Source organism: Atractosteus spatula, chromosome 8, assembly GCF_055471065.1.
Source record: "Atractosteus spatula isolate fAtrSpa1 chromosome 8, fAtrSpa1.hap1, whole genome shotgun sequence".
Taxonomy (NCBI): domain Eukaryota; kingdom Metazoa; phylum Chordata; class Actinopteri; order Semionotiformes; family Lepisosteidae; genus Atractosteus; species Atractosteus spatula.
In genome coordinates, this window is record NC_142713.1 from 498,439 (window position 1) to 521,028 (window position 22,590).

Here is a 22,590-nt window from a genome sequence, read left to right on the forward strand (position 1 = left end):
ACTGAAGCTTGATGGCAGCGTCAGCCAGAGTGCAGAGAAAATGTCGACGATTCAGCTCCGAGATCAGTAGACAGGCAGGGCAGAGGGAGGAGAGAGGGGCAGGAGGAACGAAAGGGTAATAAAGTCCAACCCAACATCAAGGACATCGCACAGTGATGAATCTGAGCCAAGGCTCCTCCCCTGTGACAAGCCCGCCTCGTCTCCCTCCAGCTCAATTACTCCCTGTGCAGCAGATCAGAGGAGCTTCGATTGCGTCCGGTCAGCCTACAGCAAACCGCCTTCATCCTCACGCCTTGGTTTGTACCCGTCTGCATGGAAAGGGAAGGAAGTACTCGTGAGGGGTTATGCACTACTCCTCGTGGAGCTACAGCTTAAGACCACTCTAGTTTTCAAACATTAACAGCCTCTCCCCCACTCCAGCCTTAGTGCAGCAGATGGTAGAATCCAGTTAATGATTGAAAAAAAAAAAAAAAAAACCTCAAGACCATAATCACTGTTATCTCCTTTGTAAGATGACCTTGGAATCTGGAGGTGTGCCTGGTAGAGACAGGGCTTCAGCAGGAAGTGAAGAGTAGAACGGCTGGAACCTCTGGATCCCAGGAGGAGGCTGTGCTGATGGGTGGGACTTGGGGAGCAGAGCAGAAGAGTGGTCCTGTGGGAGGCGCTCAGAGCAGCCGGAACAGCGCGGGGGAGAACCCTGCGCCCCCGTCACTGCCTACAGCTGCTGCTCCACCGCCGAGACCTGCATTGCAAGTGTGTCACTCCTGCAGATCTCTCCAGCAGCTGGAGGAGGGCACAGGAAGTTCCAACTCCAGCCACACAGTTCACACTGAAGCCTATCAGGACCGGAGCAGCCCCAAGCTCTTCCATTGAAGTTCCGCTCAGTTCCCTCCCCTCCCCCATCACCCAGGAGCAGCTGGATCAGAGCTGCGTCCCGGAGAACAGGCAGAACCGTCCCGACTGCTGTCCAGCAGCCTGCTTTCCAACCCCCCCCCCCCAGCTTCACAAGACACCAGACACAGGCAGGACTTGCATCAACACTTTAATTGGACACCTCTCTCTCTCTCTCCCACCGACGAGCGGCCGCGTTCCTCTGGGGAGCAGCGGGTGTCTTGACAGGGGTCCTAGCTCCTCTCCGGGCAGGGCTTCCTCACACAGCGCCGGTCAGCGTCGGGGGGCTCAGCCACTGGGACCCCTGGAGGAGGGACAGAGGCGTCAGCTCCAGCCCCGGCGAGAGGCATGTGGAAGGGCCACAGTGAACACGGCATGAGCCCAGCCTCCAGCCGCTCCTCTCCCAGTCCTCCGCCTGCTCCCGCCGACTCGCCCAGCCTGTCCCATTCCTGGATTTGGGGTCAGGAGCCCGGAAGGTGGTCATACTCACTGCGGCCGTCGAAGCAGCCCTCCATACAGGGCCGCTCGGAGGGCAGGCACACCTCCGTGGAGCACATGAAGTAGACCTGGAGGGCAGAAGAGGGGCAAGTCAAGCACGGGAAAGCTCCGCCATCTGGGTCAGCTGCCCCTTGAGCTCATGAGGGGGCAACGCCAGCCTCGGCCTTCTATGGCCAAAGCAGCAGGGGCCTCCCAGGCTCAAGTTCAGAAGAGAAGATCTAGATGAAGCAGCTACACAGGACAGGAAGTCTCTCACCTCCTCGTCCAGGTACTGCTGGGAGGGCCCGTCCAGGAACTGGAAGGTCTGGATGTGGAAGCGGCGGTGGTGCTTGGGCAGAGGCAGCTGGGAGTGGATGTGCAGGGTGGACGTGTGGCCGTAGTCCAGTAGATTGGGGCAGCTGGAGAGAGAGGGGGGGGGGCACCGAGATCAGGAATCTGCCCCTGCTCCCCCACCCCAGGGGCAGAGCAGCACAGGAAGGAGCCCCTCACCCCTCGTAGAGCAGCACCCAGACTGTCTGGCCGGAGCGGGGGTAGGCGATGCAGTAGTGCACCAGCAGCACCAGGCTGGGGTCCGGGGCGTTCAGCAGGCGCACCTCCAGGTACACGGGGCTCCCCAGCAGGAGCCGCAGGGGCCGGTGGTACTGGGGGTAGAACCTGGAGTAGCTCTCGTCTGGAGGAGACAGCAGCATGAAGTTGAGTCACCTCGGCAACAGCATCAAGCATTTGCTGCAGCCAAGATGGGTCTGTATGAGCTTTGAGTGGGAGGAATAGTCTGTCCCACAGACCCTACAGAGACAACAGCCACATCTATAGGCTCCTCAACTTGCCATTGACTAGCAATTGAGCAAACCAACCTGACGCCATGGCAACCAGAAAACTAGGACCAGACCCCCGAGCGGAACCCCCTCACCTGTGGCGATCCGGAGCTGCACCCCAAAGGCACCCTGGGACAGGACAGCCGAGGGCAGGTAGGGGCTCTTCACCAGGTAGCCAGTGCTGGCCAGGCTCCCCTCCGCATAGCGACACTCCACCAGCAGCCTGGAGACCAGCAGAGGAATGCAGTTTCAGAATCAAGTCCCCTACAGTCAAGTAATAGTCTTCCAAGAGTGGACATCAAGCTATAAGAGGCAGGAGATGCACAGTGCCAACACTGCAATGTTTCCATTTGAATATCCCAGCAAGACTTGATACCACAGATGCTGAACCTGGTTAATTCCAACTTGAGTTACGATGTCCAGGAACAAGCCCTCTCCTCTCCCTTTGTCCCAAAGGGAATAAGGTATCAAGTACTATTTTAGTCCCCCAGTGTCCTCTGGGGAACGTCAACTCCAGCTTCAATCCATCACAATCACAAACCAACAGGGTGACTTGTGTTATCCTGCATAGAGGTTCACTTGCAATACCCAGTGCACACAGTAGCCATATGGGAGTTCATCCAAGATGATGAATCAGGAAGCTTCCAGTTGCTGGGAAGGAAGGAAGGCAGACCTGAAAGGACTGTCCCTGGTGATGACGCCATAGTTCAGGCTGCTGCGTCTGGCCAGGACCTCCACCTCCGCCAGGTAGATCGTGGTCTCGCCCACCACCTGGGGGCAGAAGGCACACAGCATCCAGTGAGACACCTTGTGCCTGGAACCCTGGCTCCAGGGGCTACAGGAAGATTTATGGACAAGAAGGGCTAACCCTAGAAAGTACCCATCCCGACTGTTGTAGGATTCACCAGGTCTCATTACAGCTCTACTCACAAAGGCGTGAGTCCCACAGCCCGTCACGGGGATCTTGAAGATGGCAAAGTCCGGGGTGCAGATCACCGGAGCACAGGACTGGTTCCCAGCGACCACCAGGCTGGCGGGGTCCACAGGGGGGACAGAGGAGGTGCGGTAGACAGCGAAGACGAAGTGCTTGTCCGCAGTGCACTCTGGGAAGACAGCAGGCAGATCAGTGCTGAGGCAGCAGCTGGACAGCACGGGCAGTGGTCAGCGACAGGGAGGAGGAGGAGGACTCACCCTCCAGGGGGTAGTAGCAGGAGGAGGTATCGGGGTCCACACAGCAGCCCCTGGCCAGACACTGGGCAGGAGAAAGGGGCTCTGGACCACAGGACACCTGCTGGCTCCTGGTAATCCTGCAGCCTGGAGAACTCATACAGATTAACAAGGAACTTGCCTTCCTCCGCTCCCGAACCCCTCGGAAAACATCCACCCACCTTCCCTCGGCCCAGGGTGCAGGACGGGACAGGAGGCCCGCACGCTCCCCGTCTCCCCCTCAGAAGCGATGTACACCACCGTCAGCGTGTAGCGCGCGTTCTGCAACGAGCGAGGGAGGGGAGACGCCCGGGACTTGGCGTCAGTCTGGTTAGGCAGCACGGGTTCCCCAGTAAGGCTGGGGCCCCCCCACTGTTACTGCTGCTCCTGGGGAAACTGAGAGCCGCCCCAGCACAGCCAGCAGGATTCACGGTCGGGCTTCGGAAGGGCGGATCAGGATGAGACACGAGGCAAGTAAAGAGGCCCCATCGGGCTCATCAGCTCAGAGCAAACCCCCCCCCCCCCCCCCAGGCTCATCAGCTCAGGGCAAACCCCCCCCATCAGGTTCCGTTCAGAGTTACCCACGGGACTCAGCCCACTCGCTGGCCATCCCTGCCAAGCAGGATCTCCACACTGGCGCTTTAGCAGGGAAAGCGGGCGTGACCGAGCAGCCTCACCTGGACAGAGACGTGACAAGCAGTGTAGGGCACAGTCAGGGTGTTCCCGCGGTGGCCCCTCAGCACCGAGTAACCGCAGGACTGGCCAGCCTCCAGCACAGACACCAGGCCTCCAGAGGGCCCTGCAGGAACAGCAGGATTGCTGTACGAGGAGACGGGCGGCTGTCCAACAGCCCTTGACTAGGACCTTCTGAGGAAGAGAAGGCATCCTTCTCCTGAGAGAGCTGGAGACCCTTGTCTAAAAGGGTCCGATCCCCCTGCACTGAACTGCACGCCGATGGCTACCCTAGCCACACTTGAGGAAAAAGTGCTCGTCTCGAACCCAGATCCCGGGTTCCCTTGTATTGCCATGGTGTTGTCCAGCACTATTCTAGGGATACGCTTCCCACTTGGAAATGCCTGGAGGAACCCCACCTCCCCCCTTCTCCCAGCGCTGCCACTCACCCCGGACCCGGATCTCCTCCAGGGGCCCCGCGGGAAGCGTCGCGGTCAGGCACTCCTCCCCGCAGGAGACCGACGGGCTCACGGTGGGCCGGGGCCGGGGCCGGCGGCCCGCCACGGAGCAGGTCACCGTGCTGGTCACCTGGGTTCTTCGGACCACATCGTAGTACTTCACCATCACGGCGTGGAACCATCTGTGCTGCTTCCTCTGCGGGGAGGGGAGGGAGAGAGTGGAAGAGAACGGGAGCAGACAGCGGGCAGGCTCATACCCTCAGCCTGGAGGGCGTTCAGCGACCGCAGGGCCCAGAGCCAAGCGGGCTGGACCAGAACTCCCACAGGGGTTTGAACTACGAACCGAGATCATGCTGGGATAGTCAGACCTCATCTCGATCACGAAACTCAGATGGGTATCAGCTCAATTAGGGAGCTTGATGTGCAGGAAAAGACTGTGAAACTATACAGCACTAAAGCAGCTCAACAGCTATCCAGAGCCCAACGTGTTCTATAAGGCTTCAATCCGAAAGCCCTCGCAGATGGTTAATTCCTGTAAAACTGCTGTCTCAAGGACCCATAAGACAGTAAGTATTGCTCCAAGGATCCCATCCAGCAGTTTCTCGAAAGAGGGCTGTTCCACACTTCCTCCACCCTTTGGATTAAGCGACTCCTGTGCTGACTGGAGGATCTCTCACCCAGCCAAGTCCCGAAGCCAATACCCTGGTCTCTCCCCTCCCCTCCCATCTGCCCCCTCCCCTGCGGTCCAGTCCGGCCTCCGAGATGCCCCTCACCCAGGTCTGGACATAACAGCCTCTGTAGGAAGCCACCAGGGTCAGCCACGCCTTGGTCGTCCACACCCGGTGACCACAGTGCTCGGGGAGATAGTCCAGCGACAGAGGGGTCATCCTGGCTGCGAGGGGGAGAGAGATAGGGAGTTCAGTGGTGTCGACACTCCCTGACCTGACCGATCAACAGCGCATGAAACTGCCGACAAGTACCGGAATTGAGGAAGCCTTATGAACACCAGAATCGGGCATCACCCACACCCTACCGGTGGGCAGACACTTCTCTGTGCTCGCTAGCCGTTTGACAGGTGGTGGCGGGGGGGTCTCCAGTGCCCTGAATCTAGGGGCTCCGAGACCTCTGTTAACCCTCTAGACCACACATAACTGGGCGGCCCATTCCTTGGTCACTCTCCTAACAAATAATCCCAATCGCATTTGTGTAAACAGTCGTTTAGTGTATTTGTCTGTTATTATCCCTTAACTTGGGCTCTTGACCTCCTGGACTTGTTACTGCTCTCACTTCACATCACCCAGAAAACTAACCAGCCAGTCAGCTGGCTCCTCCCCCCACACCACAGCCGAACGAGGAGCCCCGAAGCCCAGCCCCACTCACCCTGCAGGAGGTAGACGCTGCTGAAGTTCTCCCACGCGAACCTCACGGTCAGGCTCCTCCGGCCGCAGGTCACGGCCGGCTGGGACTCCGGGCAGGACCGGGGCAGCGGCTCGCCGTCCAGCTCGGAGGAGACGCGGGGCTCGGAGACCTCCGAGGACCCTGGCCAGCCCGCTGCGAAGGAGGGGCACAGGCAGTGAGGAGCAGCTTCACCCAGCTCGTCACCCCAGGTCTTGACCTCCCCAGCACCAAGCGCCACACAGCTCCTGAGGGGACCCTCCTCTCCTGGGGAGGAGCGTCTTCACGGGCTCAGCTCTGGGCTCGTGCCATGGGAGACGGAGGCAAGGGGAGCGTGCTGAACAGCTTGTGTCAGAAACCCGACCAATTCCAACACAAAAGCATTAACAAGGCGGCCTGGGGTTGAAGGTCAGCATGGTTTCAGAGGTCAGAGGTCATTTTAAGCCCTCATGCCCCTTCAAACCTGGCGATGGCAACGGGCACACATCCACATGATCTTGGACAAAACAATTTCGAGGAGCCCAGCCCCAGAACCCAAGTTAATTTAAAACCGCCTGGGTACGGGTGCAACAGGCCAGTAGCTCAGGAGTCAGGGATTGACTAGATCGATGTAAAAAGCCTTCACAATCAGAATCGCAGTTAATTTAAAGGAGGCCCCAGTCTATGCCAAGTCAGCAAATATACCTCAGTTCTTGGTGACCCACTTGTCCTCCAATGCAGCCTTATTGCTGTGCCTCACATCCTCGGCTCAGTTTTATTTATTAATCTTCCCAAATCCTTAAGCTCCTACCTTCAGCCCCCGGCACAGACTCCAGCAGGGCATCTCCAGCAACAGGAGGGGCAACAGATTCCTTCTCCCAGCCCCTCAGTCCAGAGCCAGGAGCCGGAGTAGAGACAGACTCCGAGTACAGCCCTGCATCATCGGCCAGCTCCCAGAGCCCCTCCGGGCCAGGGCTGCCCACTGCAGCGTCCAGTTCAACACCAGGCTGGGCCACGACATCCCCAGCAGGGCTCAACCAGACCACCTCTGCCCCCTCATCAGAGCCCTCATTGGGGGGATCACTCCAGTAGGGCCCCCTTTCCTGAAACAGGGGGCTGCCTTGAGCCAGGACAGAGCCCAGATCTTCCTCTGGCTGGAAGAGAGCATCACCATCCTGCAGCTGGGCAGCTGCTAGCTCAGCACAGAGGCTTGCTAACAGCACAAGAAGCAACACCATCCTGAACCCTCTCCCCATCCTCACACACACAGCATGTCAGAGCTGGAAGAGCAGGGGGCAGGCCTGCGGGGTGCTGATATCCCCGCACACTGAGCGCGCTCAGTACGGGGAGCCAATCAGGAGCCAGCCTGGCGGCCCATTCTCACATGCGGCTGGGAGACTGACTTCAGCTGAACCCGGCTAAACCGAGGCTGTTCCCCCCCCACCCCAAAAAAAACACATGTTTTCGAGCTCTGCTTAAGTGTTTTTAAGTGTTGACTTAAAAACCTGTCACCTTGCACAAATGTTTCGCCAGGCTTTCCCCTCAGACTGTGCGCACCTCCAAACTGAGCTTCTAATTGAAAGAGGGGCGCAGGTGTTTCAATTCGCATTGACGAGCGACAAGGCAGGGAGCTGAAGAGGTGACAGTGTGGCGCAGATGTAGGACACCGGACTCTGAACTGAAAGGCTGTAGGCCCACATCCTGGGTAGGATATGGCTGCTGTACCCTTGAGCTAACACCAGAAAATTCCCGAGTTATACTAATGGGCACTATTGGAAGCTAAGGAGACAGAAAATGAGCAGCAAGTTGGAATATAAAACACATGCAGCTGTCGTAAAAGGGGAGGCTTGAGTTATCATTACACCCCAGGCTGGAGATGTGAGCTTGTCACGTTGACAGATATATTCAGAGTTCTTTTCAGAGTGTGAGTTGGAGTTTCTGAAGGCTGGGATCACCTGTAGATCTCTTAACCAATTAACCAGTTTATCTGTTCAATTAAGAGACCTGAGGTCCTCGAGGTCTGAGGAGCTCTGTGCTGACAAACGATCTCGAAAATCACCAAGGCACTCCTTTAATGAATCAACCCTCTGCATCAGACTTGATCTGATTTTCACTATAAAAGCTGATGGACAGGGTTCTCACACACTGATTAGTGCCTGTGTTTCAGGAATAGCACACAGCTGATTCATTCTGGCTGAATTCCAACCAGCTCCCTGAATCGAACTCTACCTCCTCTTCCATTCCTCCGAAGACAAACAGCCATTAGGAGTTAATTCATTACAGTCACTTCCCTCAAGCAATTTGACGATATCTCTCCTGGACGTGAAAAATGTATTTTGTGTTGCAAAAGTAAGCAAATAGCAATGAAAGATAATAAATAAAACGTCTGTCCATAAAAGAAAAAAAATGTAATGTTTTATTCGATGTAATATTTTTCTTTCTGGTACAAATGACAAACGCCTAGCGTTTGTGCCGTTTCCTAACGAGAGAAGCCCTGCTAGCAGCTGAGGGCCGTGGAAAAGTAGCAGGAAGGCAGTGAAATAAATGTGATTGATCTTGACACAGCAGAAGCAGATTGAAAGAGAGTCCCAGTGGTGTGTGAACTTGCTGGCCCAGGACTTGCTCTCGCTGCTGTCTCACCTGAGCTCAGTCTCCGCCCTCTTTCCCCACTCTGACCACCTCCTCCTCTCCTGATTGGCCGGCGTGCTCAGGGCGGGGGTATATAAGCCCTGGTGGTGGGGCTGGGAGTCAGTCTTTCTCTGCAGCCATGGTGTGTAGACTGAGAGTAGAGCAGCTCCTGGTATTGGGCCTGTTTGTTGGCTTAGTGTTTGCCCAGAGATGGGATAGAAAACCCCTTTTTGAGGCTGGGGGGGTTGAGTCTGACCTGGGTGGTCTCCCCAGGGGAGGTTACTATAGAAATCAGCTCAGAGCTGAGGATGTTGAGGGGGGCCTGACTGGAGCAGCAGAGTCCCTGTCTGAGACGGGAAGGCTTTCTGGCTTGGAGGAGAGGTTTGGTGTTGGAGCTGGGTTGGGTCAGGAGAACACGGCTGCCCACAAGGATGGAGCTAAGGAGGAGGTGGTTAATCCCCTGAGTGCTGGAAATGCCCAGTTGGGTGGCTCTGTGGCTCAGGGTGCTGGTAGGATTCCTGATTTATTTTGGGGTTGGGTGGGGGGGGGAACTGGGGGCAGTTGCCCACTTATCCTCAAAAGTGGGGCCCTTCTATGAGTCTGGAGAGACTCTTGATAGAGGGTGGGTAACAGCAGAAACTAATGGCAGAGGGGGGGTTAACACTCTTGATCCTGATAAGAAGCTTCTGTCCTGGTAGTGGTAACCTATTCCAGGAACCCAGAGGTCTTGCCTCCCCTCTGTGGTCAGTGCTGGGTTTCCCATCAGGCAGTGTGGGCACAGTACCCAGGGCCTATGACCTTCTTGGTCTATGAAGGAGGGGAACACTAGTGACTAATGAAAAATGAGCTGAAAGAACATGTTTGTGATTGACTTGAGGAGCTACAAATCAATCATGTGCTCTCTAATGGCTGTTCTAGAAACTAGAAGTATTGAAGTGATGGTTGCTTGACTTGCTCAATCAGTCCTGTGGTTCAGTATTGGGATGGTTTAAAGGACATCATGTCAATTGGTGTTGACCCCCTCTTTTTGCACACTGGAGTGAAAGTGCCTAGGGCCCATGAACACCACAATCCAGCCCTGTCAGCGGTCCTTCTGCAGGAGGAGGCTGTACTCTCAAGCCCCCCTCCCAGTGCTGGCTCTCTCTTCCAGGAGCTCGGGATGGTCCCAGGGGAGGTGCTGTGGGGGCCGGTCTGCATGACCGAGAGCCGCAGCAGCAGCAGCAGCAGCAGCAGCAGCAGCAGCAGCAGCAGCAGCAGCCCCAGGCCAGGCAGAGCTCCAGCATCCGGCCCCTGGTCTCCTGTGGCAAGAAGAGCCTGATGATCCGCTTCTCTGTGAAGAGGTACAGCGCCATCTACCTGCTGAGAGGTGAGGGTGCCTTCCGGGGTCCTGCTCCCTGCAGCCGGTGCCTTCAGGGATGGGCAGCGCTAGTCTGTATAAGAATCTGCTGCATCCAAGAGCTGTGAGGCCAGAGGTTGGACCGGAGCAGCTGTCCATGCCCTTGATGTCCACAGGCGGTAGCTGGTGGAGTAGCTCTGCCTCCGAGGCTGGAGGCTCCGATATGGGTCGAGCCCATGTGCACAGCTGTGGGTCCTGGAGGCTGCGCTGGCCTTGAAGGCTCGCAAGTTGGTTGAGCCTTTTGTAAGCGGCTTCACTCTAAACCTGACTTAATGTGACCTTTAGTCCGCTCGGGTCTGGCTCTGGGGTTGGTGTGGAGGCAAGGAATCCACTCTGCGTCTGTCCCTTGCAGGGAACATGAGACCTCTCCCGGTCGCCAGCCTGCCGAAGAGCTGTGGGCACAAGGTGTGGACAACCGGCAAGTGGGTGGTCCTGGTGGCTTCCTACCGGGGCTGCAGCATCCGAGCCTGGGTGAGGCTCCGCTGGGGCTGGGCTGGGCAGCAGGGGGCTGGGAGAGGTGTGGATGTGCTGCCTGGACCTGCAGGGCTGTGAACTGCGTAGCTCCTTCAGCTGAAGAGGTGAAGGATCTTGGGGGGGGGGAACTCCCTCTCTGACTCCAAGCTCGGTATTTCTGAACTGGATGAGGCCTGTAGTAGGAACGTGCTGCTCCAGGTCCCTCACTCCTGCATTCGTTTCATCTGGCCGACCAACTGCTCCTAACTGAAGTCTGGCGGAGTATTACTTTAAACTTGACTGTAAGGTGGATGGAAGCTTTAGATCTGAGACCCTCAGTAACTTATAGGTCACAAACCTGCTAGGCTTCACAGAGTAGGATTGAGCTGATTTAGGTCATGTTTGGCTTCTGAAGGGTTTTACATGGTCTCTGACATTCATAACCGATTGTAGCTGATGGCAGAACTGGACATGGCGATGGGCACCATTTAATTGAAATGACATGCCCATGAGTGTGATCACATGATGGCCCAAATCACTTCAATATGGTATGGTAAGATTTTGAAGGGCTCCTCCATCTTCCCCAGACGAAGAACCAGCAGCCTCACTACTCCCTCACCGTGAGGTACTATGACAAAGTGCAGAGGAGGCAGGTGTCGGGCACGGTGTCCTGTGCCACCCCTCTGCCCCCAGTCTCCCAGCCCCCCAGGGGCCTGTCCATCTCCTGCGGTGATGTGTGCATGACTGTGACCCTGCCTGCTGGCCCCCTGGAGGACATCAAGGTTCAGGGTGAGTGAATGTCCACGTAATGCCAAGAAATTTGATGGTGTCCATTGCTTCACCTTTTCCGGCTCTGGAAGGTGCTCCTGGCCTTAAGGAGAAGTCTTCACATTGGACACTTCGGCGTCCTCTCCATCTTGCCGAATGCTCTTGTGACCTTGAGTGTCCTGTTACCAGCAGGGTCCTCTGGCAGTCTGGATTCTGTGGTGGAAACGGGCTGGTCCTGTGGGTACGCAGTAAAAGAAGGCGAGCAGCTGAACACCCTGACCATCCCCTACACCGCCTGTCACGTCCGGCTCCTGGTGAGGGGGCCTGGGTCTGCCCTTGCATCTGTACCAAGTAGTTTGAGCTTGAGCACCAGTAGATCGACATGCTCTAGTGTGAAACTCCCCAGAGTGTTGCCAAGTACAGTCCCTTTTACTTGAGCTGCGGGTATTGGCTGGCTCTGATCGATACCGCTGGACGGATCTGAAAGGATCTGGCAGGCAGTCGATTCCTGATCTCCTTGCGTCTCTTCTGGCAGAACAAGCGCTACACCGTGAAGGTGGTGTACATCACCTTGAGTGGCCAAAGAGGGGAAATCAAGGTGTCCTGTCCTTATCGCCCCATCAAGCCGAAAGAGGGTGAGCTCTCTCGCTGTAGGGAGGCAGTGGGTGTCTCGTCCTGAATCCTGACTCTTCCAACTTCTTCCTTCAGGCTGCAGGATTCCCAGGAACCAGCGGGTGTCCTGTGGTCCAGAGCCCCTCTCTCCTGCCCAGTGTCTGGCCAAGGGCTGCTGTGTGGACCCCGATACCTCCTCCTGCTACTACCCCCTGGAGGGTGAGTCGTCGTCCTCCTCCTCCTCCTCCTCCCTGTCGCTGACCGCTGTCCAGCTGCTGCCCCAGCACTGATCTGCCTGCTGTTTTCCCAGAGTGCACTGCGGACAAGCACTTCGTCTTTGCTGTCTACCGCACTTCCTCTGTCCCCCCTGTGGACCCCGCCAGCCTGGTGGTCGCTGGGAACCAGTCCTGTGCTCCGGTGATCTGCACCCCGGACTTTGCCGTCTTCAAGATCCCAGTGACAGGCTGTGGGACTCACGCCTTTGTGAGTAGAGCTGTAATGAGACCTGGTGAATCCTACAACAGTCGGGATGGGTACTTTCTAGGGTTAGCCCTTCTTGTCCATAAATCTTCCTGTAGCCCCTGGAGCCAGGGTTCCAGACACAAGGTGTCTCACTGGATGCCGTGTGCCTTCTTCCCCCAGGTGGTGGGCGAGACCACGATCTACCTGGCGGAGGTGGAGGTCCTGGCCAGACGCAGCAGCCTGAACTATGGCGTCATCACCAGGGACAGTCCTTTCAGGTCTGCCTTCCTTCCTTCCCAGCAACTGGAAGCTTCCTGATTCATCATCTTGGATGAACTCCCATATGGCTACTGTGTGCACTGGGTATTGCAAGTGAACCTCTATGCAGGATAACACAAGTCACCCTGTTGGTTTGTGATTGTGATGGATTGAAGCTGGAGTTGATGTTCCCCAGAGGACACTGGGGGACTAAAATAGTACTTGATACCTTATTCCCTTTGGGACAAAGGGAGAGGAGAGGGCTTGTTCCTGGACATCGTAACTCAAGTTGGAATTCACCAGGTTCAGCATCTGTGGTATCAAGTCTTGCTGGGATATTTAAATGCCAACATTGCAGTGTTGGCACTGTGCATCTCCTGCCTCTTATGGCTTGATGTCCGCTCTTGGAAGACTATTACTTGACTGTAGGGGACTTGATTCTGAAACTGCATTCCTCTGCTTGTCTCCAGGCTGCTGGTGGAGTGTCGCTATGCGGAGGGGAGCCTGGCCAGCACTGGCTACCTGGTGAAGAGCCCCTACCTGCCCTCGGCTGTCCTGTCCCAGGGTGCCTTTGGGGTGCAGCTCCGGATCGCCACAGGTGAGGGGGTTCTGCTCGGGGGTCTGGCCCTAGTTTTCTGGTTGCTATGGCGTTGGGTTGGTTTGCTCAATTGCTCATCAATGGCAAGTTGAGGAGCCTATAGATGTGGCTGTTGTCTCTATAGGGTCTGTGGGACAGACTATTCCTCCCACTCAAAGCTCATACAGACCCATCTTGGCTGCAGCAAATGCTTGATGCTGTTGCCGAGGTGACTCAACTTCATGCTGCTGTCTCCTCCAGACGAGAGCTACTCCAGGTTCTACCCCCAGTACCACCGGCCCCTGCGGCTCCTGCTGGGGAGCCCTGTGTACCTGGAGGTGCGCCTGCTGAACGCCCCGGACCCCAGCCTGGTGCTGCTGGTGCACTACTGCATCGCCTACCCCCGCTCCGGCCAGACAGTCTGGGTGCTGCTCTACGAGGGGTGAGGGGCTCCTTCCTGTGCTGCTCTGCCCCTGGGGTGGGGGAGCAGGGGCAGATTCCTGATCTCGGTGCCCCCCCCTCTCTCTCTCCAGCTGCCCCAATCTACTGGACTACGGCCACACGTCCACCCTGCACATCCACTCCCAGCTGCCTCTGCCCAAGCACCACCGCCGCTTCCACATCCAGACCTTCCAGTTCCTGGACGGGCCCTCCCAGCAGTACCTGGACGAGGAGGTGAGAGACTTCCTGTCCTGTGTAGCTGCTTCATCTAGATCTTCTCTTCTGAACTTGAGCCTGGGAGGCCCCTGCTGCTTTGGCCATAGAAGGCCGAGGCTGGCGTTGCCCCCTCATGAGCTCAAGGGGCAGCTGACCCAGATGGCGGAGCTTTCCCGTGCTTGACTTGCCCCTCTTCTGCCCTCCAGGTCTACTTCATGTGCTCCACGGAGGTGTGCCTGCCCTCCGAGCGGCCCTGTATGGAGGGCTGCTTCGACGGCCGCAGTGAGTATGACCACCTTCCGGGCTCCTGACCCCAAATCCAGGAATGGGACAGGCTGGGCGAGTCGGCGGGAGCAGGCGGAGGACTGGGAGAGGAGTAAAGTAACAGCAGCCTTGTGATCTTGGCTGGGAGGAAGGCTAAGTCCTGGGGCCCATCTACACTGTGGCCCCCATCCTGAAGGCCTCCAGTGCCCAGCTGTGTGCTAGTGCCAGGCTTGGGGCTCCTGGCTTGCCTTGGGAAGGCATCTCTGATTTAGACATGGTCCAAGGCTCCAGCTTCCTGGGTGAGGAGCGGAGCTGCCTCTGACGGGACTGTGGACTTGACTGTTTTAACTGGGGATGGCTGCAGTCTCCAGTGTAACTGCTGCCCGCAGCCCACCTGGGCCAGTGAGACCATGACCTTGAGTGTCGCTTGCAGAGATCCCAGTGCTTGAGAACCCGGACGCTGACCGGCGCTGCACCAGGCTGCCCTGCCCGGGAAAGGAGACCCCTCCTGACTCCTAGAGGGAGGGGGTCCTCACTGGCTCTCGGCCTGGGGAGGTGAGTGTGGGCCCTGGGGCTGTGGTGGCTGAGAGGCGGTGCAGTGTTGCTCATGTTGGTCTCTTCCTCTCTGCAGGCTGCTGGGAGGGAGGGGATCGGCCTTCATACGAGTCTGAAGGAGGTGCTGTGATGTCAGAGAAAGTAATAAAGATTGGTTTACCTTGAATTGGTTGCGTTGTCAGTTTTGACGCTGGTCTTGCCAGCCAGTACATGTTCGTGAGTTCAGTACAGCTCCCTCATTCAGGACCGCTAGATTTCAGGGCTTGTTGCAGAAGCCAAGCACCTTGGTTCAAGTTAACAACTATATTTCCACAGCCTGCTTGAACCAATTTAACTTTGACTTCATTTGTTCTTGGGTGGGCCCCTCCCTCCAAGGGACCCAATTTTAACTCACAATGGGTTGGGGGGGGGTATTGCAAGCTGGTCTCCTCTGATGGAGACTAGCCTTCAATATAAAACCTGGTTGCATCTAAGATGACTTGCTTTGCAATAAATTCAGCACCACCAAGGTGTTTAGTGTTCAGCAGTTAAAGGCTTGTTAAGAGGGGGGGAGGCTCAGGTTTTGCAGCCCAGCAGTGAAACCAATTGACATTCCAGTCCCTGTTACTGGAATTGCAAGGTGCCTGTATCCCAACTTTTATTAGCCGAAAGGAAGGGGTTTGAGTAGGTTGTTGTGTGGACTGCAAAGGAATAAGCTCAAGGTTCCTTCCCTCCTGAAAGGAAATGAGGTCTCGGCTGTCAGCTGAAGAAGGCTCCATGCCTGGAACATTTCCCTTTCCCCAGGAAGGGAGTTCCCATTCCTCCTAAGTGGAGGAACTCCATCCATCTCTCTGGTGTTGAAACTAATCAACTTGTACAGGTCTGAACCAGAGCTAACCCTTAGTGTATGAGAACATGCGCTGTCTGGGGGGTGTAGTGTGCTCTCACGAGGCACCAGTTCTGTAGGGTTTGGGCATTTACGGGGACAATTATTAATTGTAGCTGTTAATCACAAAATGATTCTTTTAATGGCCTTAGAATCCAACCTTGCAATATAACTCAAACAACGCACACACACATGGGTACTAATACATGAGGATACATTTATTAATACATAGAATATGCATATAAACCTAACAAATCTTATCGTGAGGGTTATCAGAATACAAAAGATATATATATATTTAATCGGTTATGAAGAGTTACACATATCAAGAGGACATATGTTCAGTATATCATTCATTTAGACAGTTTTGTAATTGAACTTGGTTACAACTTCTACATTAGATACTCAAAACAAGTACATAACTCTTAGGAATTAAATTGATATCAACTGGTTTGGATAACAATTGAATTCTCGAGCTGTAATGCATTGAAGTTGAATACTCATCCAATCTCTGGGGATTCAGATCTCCTGTGGGCACAAAAGCAGTTGCAGGCTTCTAAGCTGTCCAATCCGTGCTCTCTGGCTCTGTGCCAGGCTGTGCTGTGTGGCTTGCGACAGTGCGCTACTGATGCTCACTGACCGGCTAGTTCGTGTTGGCTTTAACTAGCAAAGTTTGTGCACAGGAGAAAAGATGACTGTGGGTCCCAGCAAGTCAGGAAGAGGACCGGTTCGTTCCTGATGAAGACTAGTTCTGAATAGTGATTCAGCTGTCCACAGTTCTGACCTGTTCACGAGGCTTGCTGCTGGTGCTAACCTCAGGTGGATCCTCTGGTTACTCTCTGGCAACCTCCGCTCTAGACTCTTATAACAGAGGAAAGTTCTGGCATTCGGACACACTGGCCGTTCTGTGGTTGTTCGTGCTGAGTCTCAGGATGGTCAGGAGGTGCGCTGCAAGAATGTCCTGCCCTTGGGAGCCTTTCTGCTCCTGGGCTGTCCTGCCCTGGAATTGTCTCGCACCCCTGGAATTCTCCTTAGAAAAGTCTTTAGAATAGTCTTGGAGCTCTGTGTCGCCTGTTTTTACCTGGAGGAACTTCAGCTCGTCGATTGGCTGAAAGTTCCATGGGCATCAGAGTCCCACGTGGGTTACTCGGCCCTACCAGTCCCTGATTGGTTGATCAAGGTGAGATATGAGTCACTTACTACTGACACTTAGGAATGCAGTCCAGATCCTCATTTGGGAAAGCACAGCAACACTTAATTCTGTCATATTAACAAGCATTGCCGCTACAGGGGAAATTCATTGCCTGAACCCATTTCTTCCCCCTCCTTATTTAATAAGCAGCACAGCAACTCCTTTTCAAGCACTCAGTTTATGGGAATAACATTTGCAGAACATGGCTTTCCTCTACCGCACTGCAATCTCCCTTCTGTATTTGAGGGGACAGGTTAGAGAAGCAACTTCCTACTGCAGGGAGATGTTTCACTCCATCACAATACAGGAGCTACTGACCTCTCAGACACTGACATTTCCAAAGGAACCTTCTCGCAAGCCTGTGGGACATGAGATACCTCAAACTAAGCAGCAGCGAAGCCTTGCGTGGTTATATTTGACATTGCTGCAGTTGTTGTAAATGCTAGAGAAAACATTAAAGACCTGGCTGTATTCAAGTTAATATAACAGTGAGAGACAGGAGCTTGGAATTTGAGGTTTTATAGCTCCGTCATAACTGCTCATTAATTTCCTGTTCCCAGTTCATGCTGATGCTTTTACCTTGAACCAAACTTGTTTCTACCCGCTGCTGCTGAGAGCCCTGAAGCAGCCTGTCCCTCCTGTCCTGTTTCATAACAGCCCTAAAGCTGAATGTTTAAGCCTGAGCCAAGTCCTGGCTCTTCCTTCATTCCACAACAATACATGTTGGCCTAAAGCTGGGAGGCCACTTCCTGTGCAGCCTTTGTGGCTCAAGGCACTGAAATGAGCCAGAAGTCCCAGGCCGGGCCCCTCTCAGGATGTCCTTCCTGAATCCGTATTGTCCCCCTGTCCCAGATTAGATCTAACAGCACCGAGAAGAATCCCGCTCCAGGAGAGCAGAGGCTGACAACGCACTGTGATGTCTTCAGCCACAGCGGCTGGAGAAAGTACTTGTGAGAAGCACCTCTCCTCTCTGAGAGCTACACTATGTGAACTGTTAAATTAGGCTTTGCATGGAAATCTCCTTTTCCCAATCCCAGGAGATTTCCGATGGAACAATCCCTTTGTCCAGGTCAGGTTCAGAGACTTCCTGCTTCCTGCTGACTTCCTTTCTGCGGCTTCCTGCTGACCCTCCACTGTGCTCAGCGAGGGTTTTAGTCAGCAGGGAAAAATGAACAAAAATGGAAACTTTCTCAAATACATCGTCCTTCAGTCTCAGACTGGAACTTGCAGTTATATGCGATTAGAAAGCTCTCACGATCCAGTTTCAGAAAATGACTCTTTTAGAAAAGACCTGCCGACTTGTGACCTGGAACCAAACTGCAGCCCGACAAGAATTCCAGGAGGATGTGTAATTTTGTAGGAGGTCATTTGTAGTGTTAAAACCAAGTCCAGGAGAAAAATCAATCCAGCTGTCCGCTGACTCGTCAGCGGTCTGGGCACTGGACCGGGGGCGGGCAGAGATCAGCCCTCCTGTGTTACAGATGACAGCAGTTTCACACCACAGCCACTCCATCGAACCCAGAAGCCGGGATAGAGGGGCTCAGTGAAGGAGGTCTGGAATCTGTGCAGGAGGATCATTTGGTCAGAGACGCTGTAGAAGGAGAGGGTTCCCACCTCGTGATCCACATACACCCCGATCCTGTTGGAGTGCCGAGCCGTTACTGGAGTTTCGTTCTTACAGTGCCAGACGGCGTAACCGGACTCCGAGCAGTTCAGTCTCCAGGACTTGTCATTATATCCCAGGATGCATCCATCACCCTCTCCTTTCCTGCTGATTCCTTTATAGGTGACCCCTATATCTGCTTTGCCAGTATATTCCACCTCCCAGTAACAGCGTCTGTCTGACAGGCCCTCTCTGCACAGCACCTGGTAATAGCAGTCGAATCTCCCAGGGTGGTTGGGATAGGGCTGGGTCTTCTCATTCCAGGTCACCCTCCTGTTCCCCTCAGACAGACAGAGGTGTCTGTGCGCTGTGTTGGGGTCCAGTGTGAGCTGACAGGCATCTGATTGGAGAGAAGACCACAGTCAGAGGACAGACAGGCAGAACAGACCAATCCCTGAGTAGATCTCCACTAGGGTCCCGCCCCCACAGCCCAGTAAGATACACACTGGGGTTTCTGATTGGAGAGAAGAGGACTGTCAGAGGACAGACAGGCAGAACAGACCAATCCCTGAGCAGATCTCCACTAGAGTCCCGCCCCCACAGCCCAGTAAGATACACACTGGGGTTTCTGATTGGAGAGAAGAGGACAGTCAGAGGACAGACAGGTAGAACAGACCAATCCCTGAGCAGATCTCCACTAAAGTTCCGCCCCCACAGCCCAGTAAGATACACAAAAGTGTGTTTGTGAAGGTGTGTGTAGTTGTGTATCAGTGTGTGTCTGTGAGGGTGTGTGTAGTTGTGTGTCAGTGAAGCTGTTCCAGGTGGAGTTTAGCTCAGACTCACACTGTAAGAACTCTGCTCTGGTCCTGGGTTCTGCTGCCTGCATGATGCTGATGTCCTTCACTGAGGATGCAGAGAGAGACAGAGAGAGAGAGTAAAAACAGAGAGACTCTGAGAACAGTCAATATACCCGACAAACTCCCCCCTTGTCAGGTTCCCTCCCACTCCATCAAGCATGGCACGGAGAGTTTTGATTCATGGAATAAAACACAAAAAATTGACTGAGAGCCAAAGACAACTTTCTTATGAAGAATCCAAATTGTCTGAAAACAAGGTATTTTTTAAAGCTGGATGCCAGTTAGGGAACACAAAAGCTTGCTCACTACTGGCCTGGCTTCGAAACAAAGGGTTTGTCTTGACTCCTGACTGCTTGAAATCCAAAGGCTTTACGTATGGAAAGCAGAAAGTGACAAAGCTTGTTTTTCTACTGAAATGTCACTCTGTTTTAACTGACCTTTTTGCATTATCTTGATTGATTCTCCATTCCAGATGTCCTCCAGTCGCTCTTTCAGTCCAGAGACAGCTCTCCTCACAGCCTCAAATGAGAAGTTTGAATCGACAGTGATGCTGGGTGAGTCTCCAGCTCCAGGAGGGACACAGACAGACTGGAACTTCTGCAGCAGGGAGGAGAGAGAGAGAGGAGTTTCCAGTCAAACACACTGGGCTCCAGCACACATTCCTGGGGAGAAGCCAGGAGCAGCTCCATTGGAGAGCTCTGTGTGAGAGACTCCCTTCTGGACTGCAGAGAGTCCCAGAGCAGTGCTGTTACCTGGAGGAAATGGATGTGATCCTCTGTGTGTGAGAGCTGGCTCAGCTCAGCGTCTCTCCTCCTCAGCTCAGCGATCTCCTGCTCCAGTCGCTTTGTAAGACTCACTCCCTTCTTTTCTACAGCCGTCTTTTTGAGTTCAAACTGCTCCTTAATCTTAGATCGCATTTTCTCAAAAGAGAGGATCATGTTCTTAAGGATCCTGTCAGTTTCCAACAGTGATTCCTGTGCAGATCTCTGGGTGGGGAGAGACAGTGGGAAACACAGGAAGAAGATCAATGAATAAGCACAAATGTTTGCCAACACTGATTTTAAGAATCCTGTATATTGTTATGGAAAAAAATTGTTGCATCATCCAGGTGGGGCTGCACACTGGTGGTGGTGGAGGGGATCCCCATTACCTGTAAAGCACTTTGAGTGGAGTGTCCAGAAAAGCGCTATATAAGTGTAAGCGATTATTATTATTATTATTATTATTATTATTATTATTATTATTATTACAGATTACTGACAGCTGGGGCTGGTTGAACTTAGTTGTTGTCATCTCCTCAAAGCTTTCATTATATTGTGACAAAGGTAATGAATGTACAGGGCATGACATCGCTGCTTTCCCTGCTGTGTTCCTCACATCATCGTCATCGTCACCTGACGTCAGTACTGCCACAGTGATGTCCGCCTCTGAAGAACACGTCCTCACAGGAGACCTCACACTTGTCAGATCATGCATGCTTGAGAATGTCTTGCCAACGACTTGTCTGCTGTAAGCAGGTGTGTGTGTTCAGTGTGTCTGACTCTTAGCTGGAGGAGGAGATGTGCACTAATCTCAGACCTGCTGCCAGTGTGTCCACTCCTCTGCTCAATACCTACTTTAAAAGACTCCCCAGCCTGTCTCAGCTCCTGCAGCTCCTTCTCTCTCTCCTGGAGTCTCCGCTGGGTTTGTGTCCGTATTTCCTGCAGCTGCCTCTGTGGAGAAACGCAGAGACTGAGCACCTGAGCAACTGAGCAGCACCTGAACAACACCTGACCACCTGATCACCTGACCTCCTAAACACCTGAGCACCTGACCAACTAATCACCTGAACACCTGACCAACAGAGCAGCACCTGAGCACCTGATCACTTGAGCAGGGAGGAGTGCAGACGAGCCTGAAAGACCAGAAGCCCAGTGAAAGAACCAATTCAAACAATTGAATAGTTTCTATCTCAGTCACAGATGGCACTGACAGGGCCCAAAGTGTATATCAGATGCTTTCTTCAGTCTTCAGATGATATTTTTAACGTTCCCGAAGCCGGAAACAACATGATCCCAATGAATAGTGACTAGTGTACACTGTTGTCAGTGTATCTCCTGGGCCAGAGAGCACCTAGCAGAGGGTTCAAGTCCTCACCTGTTTCTCAGTCCACTCTCTCTCAGTGGACACAGTGTCGTGGCCTCTGTGTCTGGTCTCTGAGCACAGCAGACAGATGCAGGTCTGGTCCGTCCGGCAGTAAACCTCTCGCAGTTTCTGATGATCTGGACAGATCTTGTCCTGCAGCTGTCCTGTGGCCTCGACCAGCCTGTGTCTCTTGAAGGCAGGAGCTTCACAGTGAGGCTGGAGGTGAGTCTGACAGTAAGAGGCCAGACACACCAGACAGGACTTCACAGCTCTCACCTGTCTCCCAGTGCAGACGTCACACAGCACCTCTCCAGGGCCAGCAGTGCTCTCGCTGGGATAAGGACGTTTCATCCCACTTCTTAGTTTCTCTACTGCTGCAGCCAGAACTGTATTTCTGTGCAGAATAGGCCTTTTGGGGAAATCCTTTCTGCACTGGGGGCATTTGTAGACACAATCGGGATTATCCCGGTCCCAGCAGCTCTTAATACATCCCATGCAAAAATGGTGTCCACAGGGAAGAGTCACTGGATCCTTCAGAGTCTCCAGACACACTGCGCAGGCGAGACAGGTCTGCGCTGTGGAGGTGCTGGGCTCTGCCATTGTACCGCTCGGTACCAATCGGGCCGAGGCAGGGAGCTGAGAGGATCGCGTGAGAGTGTTCCAGTTAAAACTCCTCTCTGCGTGACTTCCTGGTGCTGCCCGGAGCTGCAGGAGGTGGGGTTTGGCTGCAGTACAGGCTGACGGAGAGAGGAGACAGGGAAATGTTTTTGTGAGAGAAGTTATTTGGCACTAGGGCGTCACCCCAGCAGTCTGAGATCTCCGTAGTTTAAAGGAACGTTGCTGTTGACAAAGTGTGTGGGCCAACGGCACTGCAGAGGAAGTGTTGAGCAGAGAAGGTTGGGGCAAAATTAAAAATGAGTTTTTTTGCATGTTCCTTCTCTGCTGGTCCCTCAGATTACCGATTTTCCTCTGCCTCACCCCCCAGGCCAGCAGAACTGTCCAACCTCTGTTCTGTGGACGTGCGGTAGGACAGTTACAGAGGCAGATAAACACACAGGCGCCCAGGAAGTCACAGTGACAATAGAACGGGTTGTCTTCTGAGAGACAGGCCTTCCCATCAGCCTCCTGACTTCCTGTCAGCTCAGGAAGATACAGTAAACCCTGCGTGGCGCTGTGGCCCGTCGTGTAACACACTGCGGTCTGCAGTCGCACAGGGTCCAGGTTCAAATCCACAGACTAGCCTGCAGTCAGTGAGACTCTGCCTTTAAATCAACAGTGACCCCAGCAGAGATCTTCTGAGGGACAGGTCTTCCCATCAGTCCCCTGACTTCCTGTCAGTTCCCATGATGCTGTTTGCTGGTGGGGAAGACCAGGAAGAGAAAGCAGAGGGAGGAGACAGGATTTA

The 22,590-nt window shown here is 54.2% G+C and overlaps 3 protein-coding genes across 3 annotated transcripts; 1 reads left to right on the plus strand and 2 right to left on the minus strand.

The window, feature by feature from the left end:
• Positions 1–1,124: 1,124 nt before the first annotated feature.
• Positions 1,125–7,170, minus strand: LOC148828948 (zona pellucida sperm-binding protein 4-like). The gene is made up of 14 exons (XM_088922790.1): positions 6,726–7,170; positions 5,921–6,091; positions 5,314–5,432; positions 4,532–4,736; positions 4,088–4,209; positions 3,593–3,692; positions 3,396–3,518; positions 3,135–3,307; positions 2,878–2,975; positions 2,300–2,427; positions 1,879–2,059; positions 1,646–1,787; positions 1,382–1,457; positions 1,125–1,195 (listed from the first exon to the last, which is right to left on the minus strand). The coding sequence occupies exons 1-14, from the start codon at positions 7,168–7,170 to the stop codon at positions 1,125–1,127; spliced, it is 2,154 nt and encodes a 717-aa protein (XP_088778916.1).
• Positions 7,171–8,681: 1,511 nt separating this feature from the next.
• Positions 8,682–14,508, plus strand: LOC148828949 (zona pellucida sperm-binding protein 4-like). The gene is made up of 14 exons (XM_088922791.1): positions 8,682–9,051; positions 9,693–9,908; positions 10,291–10,409; positions 10,979–11,180; positions 11,349–11,473; positions 11,695–11,794; positions 11,868–11,990; positions 12,082–12,254; positions 12,414–12,511; positions 12,962–13,089; positions 13,330–13,510; positions 13,602–13,743; positions 13,932–14,007; positions 14,423–14,508. The coding sequence occupies exons 1-14, from the start codon at positions 8,682–8,684 to the stop codon at positions 14,506–14,508; spliced, it is 2,139 nt and encodes a 712-aa protein (XP_088778917.1).
• A 1,099-nt stretch (positions 14,509–15,607) lies between these two features.
• Positions 15,608–21,862, minus strand: LOC148828950 (E3 ubiquitin-protein ligase TRIM16-like). The gene is made up of 6 exons (XM_088922796.1): positions 21,198–21,862; positions 20,678–20,773; positions 19,814–20,047; positions 19,499–19,658; positions 19,048–19,107; positions 15,608–18,604 (listed from the first exon to the last, which is right to left on the minus strand). The coding sequence occupies exons 1-6, from the start codon at positions 21,783–21,785 to the stop codon at positions 18,063–18,065; spliced, it is 1,680 nt and encodes a 559-aa protein (XP_088778922.1). The 5' UTR covers positions 21,786–21,862; the 3' UTR covers positions 15,608–18,062.
• Between the last annotated feature and the right edge of the window lie 728 nt (positions 21,863–22,590).

Excerpts from the sequence above, each read along its gene's own strand:
- LOC148828948 (XM_088922790.1), bottom strand. The coding sequence starts at position 7,170 with ATGGGGAGAGGGTTCAGGATGGTGTTGCTTCTTGTGCTGTTAGCAAGC. Across the intron at positions 5,433-5,920 it reads CAGCGTCTACCTCCTGCAGG|CCAGGATGACCCCTCTGTCG; the intron begins GTGAGTGGGGCT and ends TCCCCCTCGCAG. Across the intron at positions 2,060-2,299 it reads GCAGCTCCGGATCGCCACAG|ACGAGAGCTACTCCAGGTTC; the intron begins GTGAGGGGGTTC and ends TGTCTCCTCCAG.
- LOC148828949 (XM_088922791.1), top strand. The coding sequence starts at position 8,682 with ATGGTGTGTAGACTGAGAGTAGAGCAGCTCCTGGTATTGGGCCTGTTT. Across the intron at positions 13,511-13,601 it reads TGGGTGCTGCTCTACGAGGG|CTGCCCCAATCTACTGGACT; the intron begins GTGAGGGGCTCC and ends CTCTCTCTCCAG. Across the intron at positions 13,744-13,931 it reads AGCAGTACCTGGACGAGGAG|GTCTACTTCATGTGCTCCAC; the intron begins GTGAGAGACTTC and ends TCTGCCCTCCAG.
- LOC148828950 (XM_088922796.1), bottom strand. The coding sequence starts at position 21,785 with ATGGCAGAGCCCAGCACCTCCACAGCGCAGACCTGTCTCGCCTGCGCA. Across the intron at positions 20,774-21,197 it reads GAGAGTGGACTGAGAAACAG|AGGCAGCTGCAGGAAATACG; the intron begins GTGAGGACTTGA and ends GTTTCTCCACAG. Across the intron at positions 19,108-19,498 it reads AATCAAGATAATGCAAAAAG|TGAAGGACATCAGCATCATG; the intron begins GTCAGTTAAAAC and ends CTGCATCCTCAG.